General features: G+C 38.5%; 1 protein-coding gene across 2 annotated transcripts in view; it reads right to left on the reverse strand.

Moving 5' to 3' along the window:
* kcnh5b (potassium voltage-gated channel, subfamily H (eag-related), member 5b) overlaps positions 1-20,271 on the reverse strand; it is a 129,961-nt gene that overhangs the window by 33,408 nt on the left and 76,282 nt on the right. For both annotated transcript variants that reach the window (XM_022191873.2, XM_051958119.1), the window contains exons 10-11: positions 17,528-17,587; positions 14,135-14,327 (exon numbers count right to left, since the gene is read on the reverse strand). In XM_022191873.2, coding sequence (XP_022047565.2) covers positions 14,135-14,327; positions 17,528-17,587 — 253 coding nt within the window. The remainder of the gene's footprint in view (positions 1-14,134; positions 14,328-17,527; positions 17,588-20,271) is intronic.

Here is a 20,271-nt window from a genome sequence, read left to right on the forward strand (position 1 = left end):
ATGCTACAAAAACACCTGATTCCAGCTTAAGAGAATTTTTGCTTTTGTTTTATGCAGCATAAAACTGAATATTTTTGAATTTTTGGATTGTTGGTTGGACAAGAGAGAAATTTACATCAAATCATGATGGATGGCGATAGTAGACAGTAGATATTGTACACATTTTACGAACATTTCATTCACCAAATTTTCATTTTATTAAGAAAATAAAACCAGCTTTGAGTTTTTGCTTTGGATTTGAGTTGATCCTGAAACAAAATATGTAGAATGCCGTTAATCGCAATGGAAAGTCCTGAATTTGTTGTCGTGAAAATTGTAATTTATATAATAAATTACTATTTTTTCTGTGATTTTTCTAGATATTATAGTATAAAAAAATCTGAAAAACAAAAATGTAAAAATTATTTACCATTTTTCAATCCTTAATGTAACATTCATTTTCTTTCCAATTATAGAAAATACCTTTAAAATAACGATTGTTTCATTTAATTTTAATTAAGGAATTACTTTATTTTGCTAACATAAATATAATAAAAATTTGCGTACTTTTCCAGTCAAATGTTGTAAAAGATCAAACTTTTAGATTTTTGACAAGGAAAGTACAAAAATAAACTAATATTCACTGTTTCTACAGCATATCTGGAGGTGATATCGATCGATCGATCGATTAATCAGCTCATACATCTTCATTCATTCGATAGTTTATGTTTATAATCGCAACAGGAAGCGTCTAAAATGTCAGTTTAATGGATTAGAGGACGATGATCTGCAGTGAAACATTAAAATAAACCTGCCGCCTCACTTCTCCTTCCTTAGCAACACCTGGACGGTCCTTAGCAACCAGAGCAGCAGCCTCAGATTCAGCGGTTCCATCAGAGAGCAGCTTTTAAAACAGAATAACAGCAAACTGAGCTAATGGACGTCATTTAGCTGCAGGGGACAAAGTGGAAATAAAAAGACTAGAAGAAGAAGAAGAGAGTTTCCTTCTGGAGTTCCATCAAACATCAGGTCATTTATGCAGCAACACGTGGAGTTCTGGTCTCAGAAATGAGGATTTGTTTCCCGTTTTCTGCTGGTTTTAGTAATTAGGCTCCTCATTTATTAAAACATTCAGATCCATTCTGCTCCCTTCAGTGAAAATATGTGATTATTTCTGATTTAATTTGTCCTCATGATGATTAAAACAAAATTCAAACCACCTGAATAATAAACGTGTAGCTCCCTCTCTGATTGGTTAAAGCCCTAATAGACTGTCTCATTTGTGTTGTTTTGCATCTGTTTTATGTCATTTTTGTGTCTTTATGTATCATTTGTCATTCCGTGTCGTTTTTTTTGTCATTTTGTGTTTATTTTTTGTCATTTTGGGTCTCATTGTCATTTTGTGTATCGTTTTTGTCATCTTGTGTCTTGTGTGTAATTTTGTGTCTTTTGTGTTGTGTTGCATCCTCCTTGTGTCATGTGTGTCTCATTTCTGTCATCTGTGCCTCATTTTTGTAATTTTGTGTCTTTTCTTTGTTGTCTTGTGTCTTATTTGTGTAATGTGTCTTATTTTTGTCATTTTGTTGCTGCTTTTTGTGTCTCATTTTTGTCACTGTGCGTCTGTTTTTGTGTTTATAGAAAAATGCCGTCTGTTACAGCCTCTGATCTACTTTATAATCATGTTTGGAATCTGTTTCAGTCTCATGTTGGCTGTTATTAGACTGTTTTCTTATTTTTCTTTACTTTTACAGCTATAAATAGCAATGGCAGACAAAATAAAGAGATAAACTGACTGCTGAGGTTAGTTCTTCAGGTATCATCGCAATCGGTGACCCTTTATCTCGACTAAAACCATCAGAACTGGATCCTGGAGGTAATTCTGGATCTAAATAAGGTTTTTTTCTTGTCTGCAGCAGCTCCAGCTCAACATCCTGACGTCCTCCATCAGCAGAAAGTGAGATTGGCTGTGGGCGTCTGTGTTTCTTTATCTGCCGGAGCAGCTCGACGGGATGACGGTCCGGTGAAAAGGCTGCTGATGCTGCTCCATTATCCACAGCGAGGAGGCGGAGCTGAAGCTCTAAAGTCCCACTTCAGCTCCAGCAAACGGAGGATCCCACCTTCAGACGGACGCTTCAATGATTAACGACTCACCGGGAAAAGTAATAACGAAGTTTAATGAAGCAGAGGAACTCCGTCTGCCAGAAACGTCCCGACGTGATCGGCGTGGTTTTAATCAGGACCACTTATGCTAATGAGGCCATTAATTAGAATAATTGAAGTATTAATTACTGTCAGCTGACAGCAACACGTGGCCGACACAGAGGGGAGGTGAAGGCTGCTTTAGTCACATTAACATGCTAACGGATGCAGGGGAAGTGATGAAACACGAGCTGGAGTAGTTTGCGTCATGCTAGCACAAGTACAAAGGACATAAAAACTACAAAGAATATGAAAGTATTCACTGCCTCTGGAGGTTTGAACCTTTTGTTCCTTTTTGCATCGCAACACGGTCGATTTAATTTGGATATTTGGACAAAAATTTAGCAAAAAAAGACTCTTTATTGTCAAAGTGAAAACATATTTCTACAAATCAATGTCAATTAATTAAAGATATAAAACAGAAAATAAGTAATCATAAATATTCACCTCCTTCTAGTCAGTATTTAGTAGAGGAATATCTGGACGCTGCATGAGTCATAGCTGTCTTGGTGGCATCAATCACAAGTCTTTCTAGTAACTCCTTCAGAGGAGTCATACATGTCTTTGTGGCCTCCCTCACTCCTCTCTTTTTCAAAATTCCTTCAGCTGAGTCATAGCTGTCTTGGTGGCCTCAATCACTAGTTTATTTTCCTGTTACTCCTTCAGAGGACTCATAGGTGTCTTCGTGGCCTCCCTCACTAGTGTCTTTCTAGGAACTCCAGAGGAGTCATAGGAGTCTTGGTGGCCTCCATCTAGTCTCTTTCATCTCGGTCTCTCAGTTTTTGAGGACGTCCTGCTCTTGTCAGATTTATTCATGTTCCATCTTCCTTCCGTTTCTTAATGATGGATTTAACTGGACTCCAGGAGATATTCAGGAACTTGTCAAACACCTCTAAATACTGATTATAAAAGTTATACTCTGCAGACGTTTTATCGTTTTCAGCTAAATTCAGTCCAACTTGAAAAAGCTACGAGGTCCGACCTAAAGTTGTGTTCAGATTGTCGCCTACTTTACAGAGTTTTTCTTCACAGCTGTTGATGTATTTCAGACTTGGATGCCACACGAGTATCTTCTGGATATTCAGAATTATTTATGTTGCATCAACAGCTGTCTGAACATCTGCAGCACATCTGAGGCCATGGACACCACAAAGCTGCTGTTTTTGGACAAATATCTCTTCACATCGAAATAAAACTTTTCAATACAAATCTGTTCACGTATAACTTTATTTATTTTCCACCTACACTAGTGTGTTATTAGAATATTGATGTACTAAGTGAATTCATCTTGTAAAGCAGCCAGATATATTAAAATAACTGTTGGTTTCAAACAGCATCACTGCAAATAATTCATAACTGAGCTCCTCAACAACAATAACAATTACAGCCTCTAAAAAGATCCCTGCAGGTAAATTAGTCTGAATTTCTGCTGCTCAGACCGATAACCAGACGAGCTGCTGAACACTTCAGATGTCTGAGGAGTTTTATTCTCACCAGAACTCTCAACGAGAGGAAGCAAATTACATTATTAGCAGATAATGTTTCTTCTTACAACTGAGAGACGATGCATGATGGTGTTAGTCGACGGATATGGGGTGTATACTCTGGAAACTACAGCTTAGTGTGCCTCGTACAGACTTCTTAGAGATGCATCATTGAGAACTGAAAACAGTGACGAGTGGAGAATTTATCGCCAATAAATCTTTTCCAAAAGTCAGTAATGACCAATTTTGCACCAGTAAAAACTCATCCATATAATCTGTCTTTATCTTGCGGTGGATACACCTGTTACATTCATCAGTCTTCACAACAAAAGTTATGCAAACTGGAGTAAAATGTGTTCAGCAGGAGCCAGTTTCACCAGATGTTTGCCAGATTAAATATCAAAAAGTTTTACATATGGCTAAATAAACACAAACTGTTAAATATTTACACCAACAACTGCCAGGTTCTACTGTTGTGCAGCTAACTGAATGGTCTCACAATGTCCGCAAGCTACAAAAGACAAAAAAACCCTGTATCCTCTACGTGATGTCAATTAAATGAATTGCAGATCAGTTGTAGTACCTGGTCGTTCCACCAGGTGGAGCCTCTTACCGTTAAATACTGTGGAGACCAGAGGAGGCATCACTCAGACTACAGGAAGTTCATGCTGGCAAGCAGAGAGCATTGTGGGAGTTTAGCTAGCAACTTTCTGTGCATTTTGGGCAACTTTTGAGTCAGTTCGAGCAATTTCAAAGTAATTTTGTACAGGTTTGAAGCCATTTTAGATCAAAATTTTAGCCGTTTTGGTGAATTTTCAAGACACTTTGGGTAAGTTTTTCTTGTTTTGGACAATTCTGACCAATTATGAACACGTTTTGAGGATTTTCTTTTCTTTTTTTTTTTTTTTTTTTTACAAATTTCTAGTCATTCTGGAGAAGTTTCAAGGTGTTTGGGTGTAGTTTTTCAGTGTTGCTGTAGTACCTGATGGTTCCACCAGGTGGAGTCTCTTACTTTTTAATACCGTAGAGACCAGAGGAGGAGTCACTGACGACAGGAAGTTCATGTTGGTAAGCAGAGAGCATTGTGGGGGTTTAGCTAGCAACTGGGCACCATGACAAAGACTTCTGTGACATTGAAGTTCAGCAACCCTCTACTTTCACAAGCCTTCCAGGGCCTGATGCCGGGAAACATCAACAACATCATGATGCCGCCACCACCGTGCATCACATCATGATGCCGCCACCACCGTGCTTCACATCATGATGCCGTCACCACCGTGCATCACATCATGATGCCGCCACCACCGTGCTTCACATCATGATGCCGTCACCACCGTGCATCACATCATGATGCCGCCACCACCGTGCTTCACATCATGATGCCGCCACCACCGTGCTTCACATCATGATGCCGCCACCACCGTGCTTCACATCATGATGCCGTCACCACCGTGCTTCACATCATGATGCCGCCACCACCGTGCTTCACATCATGATGCCGCCTCCACCGTGCTTCACTTCATGATGCCGCCACCACCGTGCTTCACTTCATGATGCTGCCTCCACCATGCTTCACATTATGATGCTGCCACCACCATGCTTCACATCATGATGCCGTCACCACCGTGCTTCACATCATGATGCCGCCACCACCGTGCTTCACATCATGATGCCGCCTCCACCGTGCTTCACAACATGATGCCGCCACCACCGTGCTTCACTTCATGATGCTGCCACCACCGTGCTTCACATCATGATGCTGCCACCACCATGCTTTCATTTTGATGCTGCCACCACCATACTTTTACGATGGGGACAGTGTGTTTGTGATAATGTACAGGTTAGTCTTTGTACTACAATCCCTGAGACACGTTCCCTGACCTCAGAAAATCTTTACTTCACGAACTGTTCGACTTCTAACACCAACTGGCTGAAGCTGCATTGAATTATGTGAAGAAATCTGTTTTAATTTTGACATGAAAGAGTTTTTTGTTTTATTATCGTCAGAGAAGTCGAATTAAATCCAGCATGATTCAATGTTGGAAAGCAAGGAGGAGAAAATCTAATAAGGGGGTTTGAATACTGCAATTATAAGAAGTGCAGATGTATCTGTGTGTATTGGTAACATTGGGACCGGAGGTGAGGAGTTAAGGATCTCTGAGGACGTTGTGTTGCTTCGGTGCTGAGACAGTCATTAAAAGCTCTGAAAAAGCAGGAAGCTGTCGGTGGAAGGTTGTCCCTTTAACCTGGGCTCTTAATAAATTCCTCTTCTAATCATTTCCGTCCAAACATCCCGGTGCTGGTTCTTATTGCTGCATCTACAGCCAGACTCATACATGCTTGGAGGCTCGCTGGGCCAGAACATATTGCTGTGTGAATAAGAGTCCACAGCAGAACCCCCTTCTCATAACCCGGCATGAATAATGGATTTAAAAATTAATCAGCTCCTCGTTTTGACAAAAACAAAAAAAATAAAAAAAATAATGGGAGGTCGGGTTAGATTTCTCAGAGATGGAGCAGAAATCTTTGATAGATAATTCAGGCTAAGAAGCTGACGGCGTCTGTTTATTCAGCTGCTGAGGAAAATTTATCCAAGTTTGGAAACGAGGAGGAGGTTTATGGAAAACAAGAATGAAAGAAAGTAATCTATAAAATGTATTAAAAGCCTAGTAAGAAATTCAAGAAAATCTAATTATGTTTTACAGTGATTGGAGACACTTTAAATTTGAAAATGATGCATAAAATATGGTTTTCACACCATGATGCTGCCACCACCATGCTTCACGACAAAACCCTTTCTTTGAAGGCTGATACAAAAAAAAAAAATCTGCAGGTGTTATCATTTGAAGTGAAGGAACATTTGGATAACTGAGGCTGTTCTGAAATAAACAAGATCCTGTTTGTACGTCTAGACCTTATAATGACCAAGATCAGAGCTTTAAAGTGAATAAAATCATCCTGAAAACAGCTCAAAAGGTTTTATTCTGTTCCTCTACATTCAAAAACATTCAGATTCTTCTATTCTGACTAATTACCCTTTATTTCTGCTCTGTTTTTCAGCTTCTTTTCCACATTGAGGATGGATTTTTAGAGCGAAGCCTCTTTTTAAATCCTTCCATCTTTAGTTTTTACTGCGACTCCTCAGCTCTCCTTCCAGCATCGTCTTCTTTTTTCCCTCACAGCTGCCTTGTTCTGCTGCAGCTCTGAGATTCGCTGCTTTTCCTCTGGTTGCTAAGCGACACCAAGTTTGACAACAACTTCCAATTAGGATCAGAGTGCTTCACTGTTGTCCAACATGGAGTCCGTGGACCCCCAAGGGTCCTTCAGAGACACTCGAGGGTTTACAGAGAACTCAGTCCTCTGTCAACATGAGGTTTGGTTGTTTTATCGTTCAACACAACCAGACAGACTTTTACTGCCTTCAGCTAAATATTTTGCTTTATTTTGTTTGGTTTATTTGGAGAAAAAAAACATCTGCAGGTGAAGAAACATGCCCCTATCACAAGATAAAATCTAGTTTATTGATTTATAAAACCTTTTAGCTTTCAAACATTATTTTGATGGGTTGTGTTGACATTATAATACAGCATCAACTTAATGTCTTGTGTGATATAAACTCAAATTTCTGCGTTAGTTGATTTAAAACTAAATTCAGGTCGAGGTAACTGAATGATACTTCGTTTTTTTTCGCCTTCAGTCAGGATTTTGACTCCTTTTTTTTTTACATATCAGATGGTTTAGATTAGAATTTAGAAAAAGTACTCAACAGTGTTTGTTAGAGGAACCCAATTCCATCTGAAGCCGTCACAATGCGGAAAGACTGAAGCAAATTGTTGCCTTTTTTGTTGTTGAGCTCAAATATTCAAATCCGACAAAATTCAGAGAGTTTTAGGTTGAACTGCAGGAAGTGTGTCAACAGAAGGACTGAGAGGAAAACCAAAGCTACTGGATCAATAAATAAAGTCAGCATGGCTCAGAAACAGAGAACAGAGGAGCAAGTGGTTGGAGATACATTCATCATGGAGAAACACCTTTCTACAAATGATGAAAAAAATGATGGAGAGGAGACAGAAAAAGTTTGTCAACAGTCGCATGTCCATAATATTGCACCATTTGTTCCTAATATTGGCAAAACCATTGGGACTAAAATTAGACTAAACAAATGTCCAAAATTTGCAATTCTGAACAATTTTTTTGAAAATCTGAAACAGTTTCCAAGTTCCTTTCAGCAGATTCGGAGTGATTTTGGGAATATCAGGATACTTTGGACAGGTTTCAAATAATTTTGGACATTTTCAGAGGAAAATCAAAGCCACCGGATCAATAAATAAACGCAGCATGCAGCAAAATGTGTGGCCAGAACTACTCAAATTTTCCAAAATCTCTTAAAGAGCAGAGAAAAGCCTGTCAATGAAGCCTCCTTAAAACAAGGAAATTAGAAAATAAAAGCCTGATTCTCTTCCCACAGTTTAAACCGTGTAAAAGAAGGTTTGTTTTCTTTTATGGACGTATTTGAAAAGGTTCTAAAATAGAAATCCTTTAGAAACAAAGTAGAATTCAATTAAGCTGAAAATTTCATGCCTGCTCTGTTTTCTTCTGTACATTTATCGGGTTCATTTTTCCGTTTAACTCCATTTCTTTCCTGTTCGGTTTCCTTCTGAGTGAATCTGATGTTTGAACCCTGAGAAGCAGCAAAACTCAATAAATTCTAAATGTCAGTCTGGAGGAAAACAACGATCCACCGTTTACTGATTAACGTCCTCTCAGAGATGAAGCAGCTCCTCAAACGTCTAATAAGCTTTTTATGAAGCTCAGATTCAGACTCATAATGGAGTGAAAGAGGACGCCCTCTCTGTTCCTGTTTTATTGTTTCATCTTTCTGCATCCTCCTGTCAAACAATGTTTTATTCACATTAAAGTGACAGGAAAATAAGTAAAAAAAACAAATGAATAATGTAAAAATAATGCCAGATATCTTACTTTACTCTTCTCTAGAAGGAGGAGTAAAAATGAACTCGAAAAATTACACCAAGTTCTTGGAACAAAATTTTATACCATGGTACAAATCAAGGCCTACCAGTTACAAGAAAAGCATCATCTTCATGCAGGACAATGCGCCAAGTCATGCCTCCAAGTACACAAAAGAGTGGCTGGCCAAGAAGAATTTCAAGGACAAACGCCTGATGACATGGCGCCCTGCTTCACCAGATCTAAACCCAATGGAGAACCTTTGGGCAATTCTCAAACAGGAGTTGTACGCCAATGGCCACCAGTTTTCTTCTAAGGACAGTCTTTGGAGAGCAATATTGACCACAAGCAAGAACACTGACTCTAAAACCATCAAAAAGCTCACATGCTCAGTTGATTCTAGACTGGTTAAAGTATTACAGAAGAAAGGCGGTTATATCAACATGTGATAAACACATTTTCAATTAAATATTGTTTAAAATTGTTTTTTTTTATTATACCATTGTTGAATATTGTTTTAAAAATAAAGATTATCATGTTATATACTTGTTGGTATAAAATAAATGTGTTGTTTACTTTTAAAACTGAACTTTGTTTATTTTTTTATTTGACTTGCATAATTATCTGGAACAGCCATATTCTAGAAAATTGGATTACTACACCTCTAAATAATAAAAATATCCCAAAACTACCAAATAATGCTCACAATAGGCCTTTGCAATAGTAAAAAAAAAAAAAAAAGCAGATTTAGTAAAATTAAGCAAAAAGCCTCTTTACAATAACGAAAAATCACATTTGCATAATTATCTGGAACACACAGTATATATATATATATATATATATATATATATATATATATATATATATTTAAGACAGAAAAGTTTGCTAAACGTCTTGATTTACATAATATATATATATATATATATATATACACATATATTATGTAAATCAAGACGTTTAGCAAACTTTTCTGTCTTAAATATTACTTGAAATCTTGAATATACATGTTTTTCCTTCAAATAACTGCAAACAAATCTGTAAAATAATATTAGTTGCTGATTTCAATGCAGTAAAAACTGTGTAATTTTGCATTTACACACTGTTAAAAACAAATTACTACTTGCAATAATACGGCTTTTGCCGTGAACATTATTTCCAGTTTTTTGCCTGTTACATTTGTGCTTTTCTTTGTTTTACAGTCACTTCTACGTTGCCGTGATTTCTGATCATCAGCAACTAATAAACAAATGCTGTATTGATTAAAAAAACAAATTCTGGATTTCTTACAATGCCATATGGGGGAATGGACAGCCTTGGAGGAGGACTGCGCTCTCTGTATCATCTGTAATTTATGAAAACAGGAATTTTAAAAACAACACAGTTAGTGTCCAGTTTTACAACCTTTTCCTGGTTTACTGGATATTTTAGTCATTAGCTGTGGAAGTTTTTAACCAAACAGTGCCTTCATAAGGCTGAAAAACCTACATTTTAAATAAAAGCATCTTATTTTGTTGCTGTTCAGTAAAGTTTCTATTATTTTGTGTGTCTAAACATTGTAGACTTGCTTTTCTAATAATCTTTTGTTGTTCACTAAACGCTCCTGTGAGGCTGCTGAAGGTTCTGAAAACGTTTCTGCATCAACGCTATCTTGGTCGGTCCAAATAAAAAGCAGATTCCTGACTTTATCTCCTGGTTATTCCTGGTTTCCGCCTCCTTCATTCCCTTTCTGCTCATGAATTCTGCAGCTCTGCAACGTGACAACGGCTGATAAGCTGCTGTTTAAAGTCAGAAATGTCGTCGAGTCGCTGCCGTGTGGATGTTTGAGCTTTAAAGTGTGTTTCTGATGCACTGCTTACAGAAATAACTAATAAAAAGTCTCATTATATGCTGCTGATGTCCTGTTCCAGTGACTTGTTTCAGATCTTAAAGGTCAAAAAAGTGTCACCTTCAACCACAAAAACAAGACAGGTTTTCTTACTCTAGACAAATATGACATATTAGAGATGAAACATGTTCAGATAATACAGCCTGAAATTACACTAAATTAAGTCTTTATCAGAGGATTTAGTTTAGTCATCTAATGTTCTTCCTGTTTTCTTTTGTACATCAGCCTTTAGGACTCCATTAAAGTCCATGACGCACATAAATGACCGTTTTCTAAGTCTCCTTTTATGAATCACTGAGCTATTTTGAACTTATGGCTCAGGTACAACAACTCTTCAACTTGCCGGACTCTGTACAATACCACCTTAGCAACCAATAATCGAGGAAAAACTAACAACGTTGTTTAAAGCTGCCCTTCAGCAACTTATTCAACAGAATCCAAAGTTAATAACTGGTAACCTCATAAATCTGTTAGAAAAATCCTCACAGCTGATCTACATGATGCAATGTAACTGTCCACATGTCCAAAGTGGTTTGAAATGGGTCCAAAATAAATGAAAGTGAAATGAAATAGGACAAAAAGCTAACTAGCTAGCTAGACAGAACTAACCTTGCCAGCAAGTTGATTTCTTGCGATATTTCAACACGGTCTCACGGGGATTCGTGAAACTGTTACGTAAATTTTTTGTTTCTTTTTCGTGCGCACCAACACGATTTCGTCATGTTTTTCGTGCCGCTCACCACGAAATGTTTTTCGTGTTGCTCACAACGAAACCCGCTGTGGTAATCACAGCTGAAAGTGGTTTATACCAGCGGATTCATGACGATCTAAGCTGTCCATCGGCGTATACTGCTTGTGTGATCGCGTTTGCGGCCGCCGGCCGCCGGACATTCTTGAAATTCCTATGCAAATTGGGAAAAAAAAAAAAAAAAAAAAAAAAAAAAAAAAAAGGTAAGTGTACCACCGGGTTATGGTTATGGTTAGGGTTATGGTTAGGGACGATGTCATGCAAAATATAGCGTTGGATTCGCCATGGTTTTACATTAAAAATATAATACACACATTCGTTTGAAATACGTTCTGGGTGGCACGAAAAGTCCGCCGTTTAAAATACATTGGTGCGCATTTCGTGGTGAGCGGCACGAAAAACATGACGAAATCGTGTTGGTGCGCACGAAACCGAAACTAAAACTTACGTGACAGTTTCACGAATCCTCGTGAGATCGGGCTGGATATTTGTGAGTTCACAAATCTCTCAAGAAACCATCTTGCTCCGCTCCCGCCTTCACTTTTCGTACAGCACCAAGTTGGCATGGGCCAATCACGCAGCAGTATTCGTGTGTGGGGCGGGATATCCGGGTGTGAAGACGACACCAAGCGCCAGTAGATCAAAACAAACACGGCAACGGAGGACGACGTTCCTGTAGATGCTGCTATTAAGTCAGTTTTAGCTGAATCTCCTATCGCTTCTTTGAAGGAAGAACAACGAGAGGCGCTTTGCGCATTTCTGGATGGTAAAGATGTTTGTGCTTTTTTACCTACGGGTTTTGGTAAGAGTTTAATCTACCAATTGGCTCCGCTCGTTGTGAAGAAACTTCAAAGGGTCGCCGCGATTGGCTAAAAACAAACCTGTCAGAGGCGGGACAGACTGTTGCATTGTCCAATCCGTGCCTCTTTCCTCCGAACGGATTTACATGGAGTGGGCCCAGATTGATATTGTGGAGTACTATCAAGTACTACACAATTATTAATCTGGATATTGCCAGGTTAAGACAGAACAGCAGTCAGACACGTTTTTACAACAGAATGAACTTAGATTTCCTTAAATAACTGAGGTAAAAAAATAAGTTACAATAATTTTAAATGATTGAGAGTTTGTCAAAAATAATTTGTTTTCCCCAAAAATAATTTGAAAGATGTTCAAAATGACTTGAAACCTACAAAAGCAAACTGAAAACTGCCCTAGATGACTCAGTTAATCAAAACAGGAAAAATATCAGTTAAAATTGGTCCAAGTGACTCAAAAGATGTCTAAAGTTGTGTCCAAACCGAAATAAAAAAAAATACTAAGAAAAAAACATCAGCCTCAACTTGATAGCTAGCTAAACCCTAGCCAGACACCGTTTTAGAACTTGATGCTAGACTACTAGAACTTGACTACCACAATTAGCAGTTAGATAGCAGGGAGGTGCAGCAAACACACCTGTAACTCTATCTTATCGATCAGTAGGAGGCTCCACCTGGTGGAACAATCAGGTACTACAGCTGATCAATTATATATTTTCTGATATACATATTCTCTGTCTTCTTCCTGATTGGATAATACTCGGGATGCGTCTGTTTTCATACGGAAACGTCAATAAAGCCACAAAAACAGCCATCAGATGTTCCACCAAGATATAGGATCACTGCCCTAGTTGGTCTCATTTGCATGTAACATACTGAATATGTTGGCCAGAGGTTATAAAACATCACAGAGGTCTTTGTCATGATATATCTTTACTAGCCAAACCACAATGCTCACTACTTGCCAGCATGGAACTGCCCAGTTCCTCTTTTAATACAGTGTCAAACAGTTCAAGTCTCATCATGTGTGTTCCATCATGTGGAACAGCCAGGTACTGCAGCTCTGACTGAAGGTCATTAAGCCTCAGAGAAGTCTTTGTCATGGTGCCCCACTGCTAGCTAAACCCCCCACAATGCTCTCTGCTTGCCAAAATAAAATTTCCAACCTCCTCTGGTCTCTACAGTATTAAATATTAAGAGGCTCAACCTGATGGCAAAACCTGGTACTACAGCTCTGGTTGGAGGTCATTAAGCATCACAGAGGTCTTTGTCATGACGTGCCTTTACCAGCCAAACTACAATGCTCACTACTTGCCAACAATGCCCAATTTCTCTGTTCAATACAATATCAAACAGAGACTCCATCATGTGTAACAGCAATACAGGTCTGACTGGAGGTCATTAAGCATCACAGAAATCTTTGTCATGGTGTGCCTTTACTAGCTAAACTCCCATAATGCTATTTGCTTGCCAACATAAAATTGCCAACCTCCTGGTGGAAAAATCAGGTACTACAGCTCGAACTGGCGGTCATTAAGGGTCACTAAAGACTTTGTCATGGTGCCCGTTGCTAGCTAAACTCCCACAATTCTCTCTGCTTGCTTGCATGAACTGTTAGTAGTCTGAATGAGACCAAATCTGGTCTCTATAGTATGAAACAGTAAGAGGCTCCACCTGGTGGAACAACCAGGTACTACAGCTAAACTACAACACTTGAAATGTGTACTATCATATATATATTTGGATTGTTTCAGCATAGATATTGTAATGTTGCTCAAATTCAATTTTCACCTCTAAAATCAGCAGTAAATCCCTTCTACAACTCCAGCTAATGTAATTAATGCTAATGTAAGCCTGGAAAAAATACCTCTTCAGATGTTTTCTTTCTCCAACAAACGGTTCAAATCCTGAAGTTATGTTCAATGAACACAGAAACATAACACAGAAACCGATGCAATTTCTCACATTTGAATGACTGGAGAAACAACAAACTGACTCCACTTTGATCCAAACAGTGTGTTTTGGGTACTTTGATTCCCCTTTCTCCACCTACCCAAGATGGCAATGACCTCATCGTCTTGGATGACCTCCAGTGACCCCGACACCACAAAGCAGAGGGTGTCAACGCTCTCGCCAGCATGAAAGATGAGATCTCCTGGAGCGCAGTGGGTCGTCTGAAACTCCACCGCCAGTGAGCGAAGGCAGCCGTCGCTGGCCAACCGGAATGCAGGATGCTCGTTGAACACCTGAGTGAGATGGAAGGTGATTGGACGGTTAGAAATGAGCCTTTTAAGTCCTGCTCGTGCCTCTAAAGCAGCAGCAAAGTGGCTGAAATAGCAGATTTTACACCTTAAAGTTGAAGTTATAAGAACTCCTCAAAGTTTTATGTTGTACATTCCAGTAATATATCAGCAAAAATAAAGTATGAAACCTCTCTAAAAGCTCATAAGTGGAGCTCAAGTTAGTGTGACTTCATCAAAACGAGTCTATTTTGGATTTTTGTGCATTTGGCAGGTTTTGACAAGATTTACTGATTCAGCAATCGATGACTTTGCTGGATATTCGTGCTCCGCAGAGCGTGAACTAATGATTTTTGTGGATCCTGTTAGCTCCCCTCTTCCAGACTGCATCTGAAGTGGACATGCACCAGCGGAGAGGCCTAAAAGAGTTTGTTATCCAGTTTATATGAAGTCAAACCCGTACTGCTGTTAGTTTCTGATGTTTAGAAGCATTCACTGGGTCTAATGTCCTAGTTTAAGCTGCCTACATGGGGGGGAAAAAAAACTGTATCAAAGCTGCACCTGTAGTAAAGTATGTTTCAGAAGAATCTCATTTTTCTCTCTGGTGTGATTTTTTCTGATTTTCATCTACTCAAAATGACACTTTGTCCTTTTAATCTGGTTTTCAGGGAAAGTACAAACATTCTTTTAGTTCTTCACCCACAACTCAACCATGGTTTAACTCGAGTAAGATTTTTTAAAAAGGGGAAATCTATTTTTTTTTAAAATCCCGTTTTATATTTCACTTACGCAAATTTGTCTATTGGAAAAACTGGGAACTTTGCGCTAACTATCCTTGAAATTAAGTTGAGGGAACATAAACTGTTCAAGTTGAATCTAATGGTTGGAGCAGATTTGACTTAAAGCAGTGATGTTAATGTTTGTTCTTTGTAAGTATTTTATGTGTATAATACTCACATTTAGAGCACCTGCACTGTAAAAACTGAATTTAAGCTGCAGTTGGAGTAAAGTATTCTTCAATTTATTCTAACTTATCTTTCTGCTCCAGCAATGGCAGTTGACTTCTATGGGTTTTTTTTTTTTTTAATCAACTTTGTCAATTTAAAAGGGTATTTTAGCATTCTAATTTTTTGTTTTTGTGGCACCATGAAGTCCAAATGTCTTCAAATTTTACAACTCAACCGCTGTTTTTGTTGAACAGAATCAATGAAAACCATAAATGTCAAAATCATGTTTTATATTTTGGTAAAAAAAAAAGGCAAATTGTAAAAATGTTAAAAATTCAATAGGATTCCCCTTTAGATTCTAATTGCAGCAAAGTCTTCTAACTTCTTACACTGACTTGTATGGACTTTATATCGCAGTGAAAAATGAGCCACAGTGAGGAAAAAAGGGGCTGAAGCAAAAAAAAAAAAAAAAAACACCCAGAAACGACTCAAAGTTCAGACACTTACCCTAGAATATCGGTACTTTTACTGGCATGAAGGATCTAAATCCTTCTTCTACCACTGCTGACGACAAAAAGTTTCAGCGTCACAACAAACTTCTACAACATCTTCACTGTGAATCAGGAGGTTTTGGATTCTTATTGACCAGAACACTAGAAGTCCATCAGAGGCCCTTTAAATGAAATATACAGGACTTCATCTTATTTTAAACATGCTTCTATGCGCGTTTCTGTCTGCAGGAGTCCTTTTCTGATTTCACAGCTTCAACATGTTGAGATAATCCATCAGAGCTCAGACGAAACCTTCATTTGGTTCCTTGTGTTTTTATTTTTTCACTTCCTGTCGATCACCTGAGGGAAATGTCTCCTCAAACCAACGTCTCCTTCACCTCTCAGTGTTTTCATTTAGGGAGCTTTGTTTTTCCAGTCGACTCGCTGTCAGACTGAAGGATGAAGCATTTGAAGTTTGAGGTCTGACAACATTAAACAGTTCACGTTTACGAACCCGGAGGTTTGAGCAACTTTAGAAGAAAAGGACTCTGACAGGAACGATTGCTGCTGCTGCAAAGTTTAGCATTTTCATGTTTTTATTCATGAACTCTTGCAGTTTAAACAAGCAGCTACACTCAAGTCCAATCTTAAATCCACGCTTTTATTCTGGAAACTGGCATGTAGGACAGGAAGTCCTGTTTTCTTTGGGGATTGAAGAGTATTTTCATAACTGGGACACCCACATGACGTCCGCAGAGAAGAAGACAACGAAAGAATCAGCTAATCGTTAAATGTTCATACATTATAAGGTATTCTAATTCTAAAACCACCACATGCAAACATCAAGATGTGTCTTTTATGTTCTTTTTCAGTTTACATTAACATTTTCATATGCAATACTGAAAAATACATTATGAAAACACTGCTAATATTTCTGAAATTTATTGGATAAAACGCCACTTAATCTAATTTAAAGGGTCATTTTGGTTCATTTTTGGTAGTTATTGTCTTTTTCTTTATTACTTCAAAGGACTGTGGTGTTTACTGAGCAACATGTTTTACATTCTCCTGTCTCCTTTGGGTATGATTTATAGTTTTCTGGAAGCACAAACAGCTTCTGTGTCAGTAAGAACATTAAATATTGAAGAAAATCAGATTAAACAGACCTGCTTCTTATGAAACCTCAGAGTGATCACCTTCCCTTGAAACTCTATAAGGCGTCTATTTTGACAGAAGGTCATCTTGTCCTGCTATAAGTGTTGTTCAGTGAAACATGTGCATCTATATTACAACATTATTACAACCTATCCCTGTAGAAACCTTCATACTTGATAAATGAAAGCTTGCACTTGAAATCAGTGTACATTCTGAGGGTCATTCCAGAGGCAGAGATACTCGAGACGCTGAGAATCAGACTAACTTTAGTAACTCGTGTTTGTCATCGGAGATGTTTGTAACACAACTGAAGGTGTCCTTTGGTCGAACCGGTTCAGCAGTTTGAGTCGGACAAAGTTTTATGGAACAATATCAATCGATTGATTTACCCTCCCCAAGGACTGAAGCAGCGATTCCAGAAAATTAGTTTTTTTGAAGATAGTTTTGCAGCCAGTTCAGATGTTTGGAGTTTGTTATTGAAGGTCATAGTCTGGATTCTTGTCTTTATGAAAAAATACTGTCACTGATTCAGTTTTTAAACCCGCTTTTATTTTTTTTATGCATAAAGTAACTTTGTGTGTCGTTACATAAAGAAGAAACGGTTGATTCTTACCTTCCTGTTGAGGTGGACACAGATGTCAGCTCGCATGTCTTTAGGACAGATGGATAAAACCTGAAATTTAAAGAGAGAAGATCAGAATTTACAAGAACTCCTGCTAAAAACAAAGGGCATTAAATAAATTTCTTCCTTCTGACCAGGTTTCAAAGAGGATTATTTGCAGCAAGAATATATTCACAAAGAGTATTTAAAGGAGGTCAATTAGCAGCAAGATGACAGGACAGAAAGATAATCTCCAGAAGGTAATGAGGACACACTTTACTCTTTATATCCTAAAGCATTTTAATTCCTTAAGTTGAGACAACAACTGCTTCCTATTCCTAAAAACTTTGGCCTCAGACTTGAAAGTGTTGATTTTCCTCCTAAATCCATCACAGACTGCATGCTGTAGATCGTGTTTCAATGAGTTGAATAGAACAACATCATCTGCAAAGAATCGAACGGTAAATCTAAAACCCCCAAACTGGACACCAAATTCCCTCTGGCCTGGTAGTTTGCTAAAGAGGGAACTGAGCCAGATGGAAACCTTGTGATTTACCAGTTCATGTACAATCTTGACCTCTGAGCAGTCAGCAAAAAAAGAAAAAAAACACAAAAGGGTCGGCACAATTGACAAAAACAGAATGGCTCACCATTCCGTTTCATGTCTACAGGAGCATTTTAAGATGAATTAGGTTGCATAGCTTCCCAAACTTGGACACTCTATAGGCAAACTACTAGGTAGTGTCATGATAGATGATTGGCAGCTCTTCAACAGTATTCCAGCACAGGCTCTAACCTTCGTTAGCCAATAATAGCTGCACTTAATTGGATGAACACTCATAGGTCTGCTTCTTCATTTAAAAGTCGACCAACATGGAAAGTTTGGAAATTGTCACTTATGTCTGTAAATGAAATGTGTTCTGAATGATTTGAGGCTAGGAGGAGGCTGCTGAATATGTTTTCACCCCGAGCCTAAAGTCAGAGTTTTCAGTAACATGAAGGTGTTTTTTTATTTTAAGCAGCTAGATCACCACGGTAACAGGGACTGATTTATGCAAGCAGCACATGATTGGTCCATTTGCTGTAGAAGAAGAGTCACATGATGCATTAAATGTTAGACCCTCCAGAAAAACGCGATTATGCGATCGCATGAATTCCCGCATTAATCACCAAAATGCCGCAGATTATGCGGGGGTCAATTATTTCCCAAAAGGCCGCATAATCCCCGCAAAACAGCGCATAATTCCCGCAAGAATCTCACATGTCCACGAAAAAATAGAGAAATATGCGGGTCCCGCTTGATTTCACAATTCCCGCATAAAATGAGAAAACTATAACCAAAATAAATGGAGTTGTGAGTTTTTATGTGACGCCCGGCCTGACGTCATCAGTTCACGCATTCACACACACACTAGAAGCACGAGCTGATGCGGATCGCTGCGCTCAGAGACAAAAAACAAGAATGGCAAATACTCAAAGATCACATATGAATATTTCAGCCAGAGACCGGGCAAAACAGTACCCAGATTTACTGCATGAAAGTGGGGGGAAATTTTTTTGCACCCCGTGCAGCATCATTCTGAAGCACTGAAGATAAGCTGATAATAAATGAAACATTGGCAGCACTTACTGTGATGTGTCTGGCATGTAGTATGTCTGTTTATCTTTATATTGCTCTTTTTCATTCAGTGGTAGCCTAGTAACAGGATGTAGGAGAAGAATCACCTTTTTTTCCCCAGTTCTTACATATTTCGCATCTTTTTGCATATTTCACAACTATTCGCATACTTTGCAACTTTCCCCAATTTCCCCGTATAAAATAGCATAAAAACCCAGCATAATTATTCGCATAATCAAGGATTTTAGCCCGCGGAATCAAGGATTTTAGCCCGTGTTTTTCTGGAGGGTCTAAAATGTCTTCTTATGTATACATGCTCAAAATCTAGACAGAGAAACTTGGTTAACGAAGAAAGTCTATAACCCTGGTCTCATATCCGTTATCTCTCATTGGCGTTTAGGGTTTGTTGATCCACCCAACCCAAGGAAAGCCTGAATTTGTCAAACGTGCTACTTGGTACAGTCCTCCTAAGGTTTGCAAACTTGTGTTGTGTAATTCAGGGAATTTAGACTCACTGAACACCTGGTTTTCCTAGATTTTTCTTTCTGTCTTACTGCATATCTCGTTTATGTTGGTAGGGATAAATTCAAGAGGTAACAGGTCAACCATTTTTAAATTAACTAGCAAATGCTTTACAGTGAAAAATTGACACGTTGCAGTACAAACTACTGGAAATAAAGTCTCTCAGAGTGCAGCAGTGAGTTTGTCGAATCTTTCTGAAAGCCCCAGCAGCTGTTTGCCACTGAAAGTCTGCCCTGAATAAGCAATAGACGCATAAAATTTGTAATTCCTTAAGGTCTGGACACCAGGAGTAACACTGTAAGTGCAAACATATGGATGTAAATGCAAATGTGGAGTCCAGAGCTTGCCGTGAGTTTATATTTTAAACATGTGTCGAGCATAAATGCCTGAGTGAATGAAAGATCTGAGTCATCCGGGGCAGCATGGATGTCAGGATAGAAGAAGTTCAGAAAAACACCAGAAGAGTTCAGGTTCCTGCTCGAAAACCTTCATAAGAAAAACTTCTTGCGGCTTATTGTCTGCGTACGAACACAGTTTAGAAATTTTGCTGCATTCGTTACCTCCCTCTGGGACTCTAAATTGAACTCGCCTTGTCCAGCTCATTACACAAATTCTC

The sequence above is a fragment of the Acanthochromis polyacanthus genome, chromosome 1 (assembly GCF_021347895.1).
Source record: "Acanthochromis polyacanthus isolate Apoly-LR-REF ecotype Palm Island chromosome 1, KAUST_Apoly_ChrSc, whole genome shotgun sequence".
In the NCBI taxonomy this organism is placed as follows: Eukaryota; Metazoa; Chordata; class Actinopteri; family Pomacentridae; genus Acanthochromis; species Acanthochromis polyacanthus.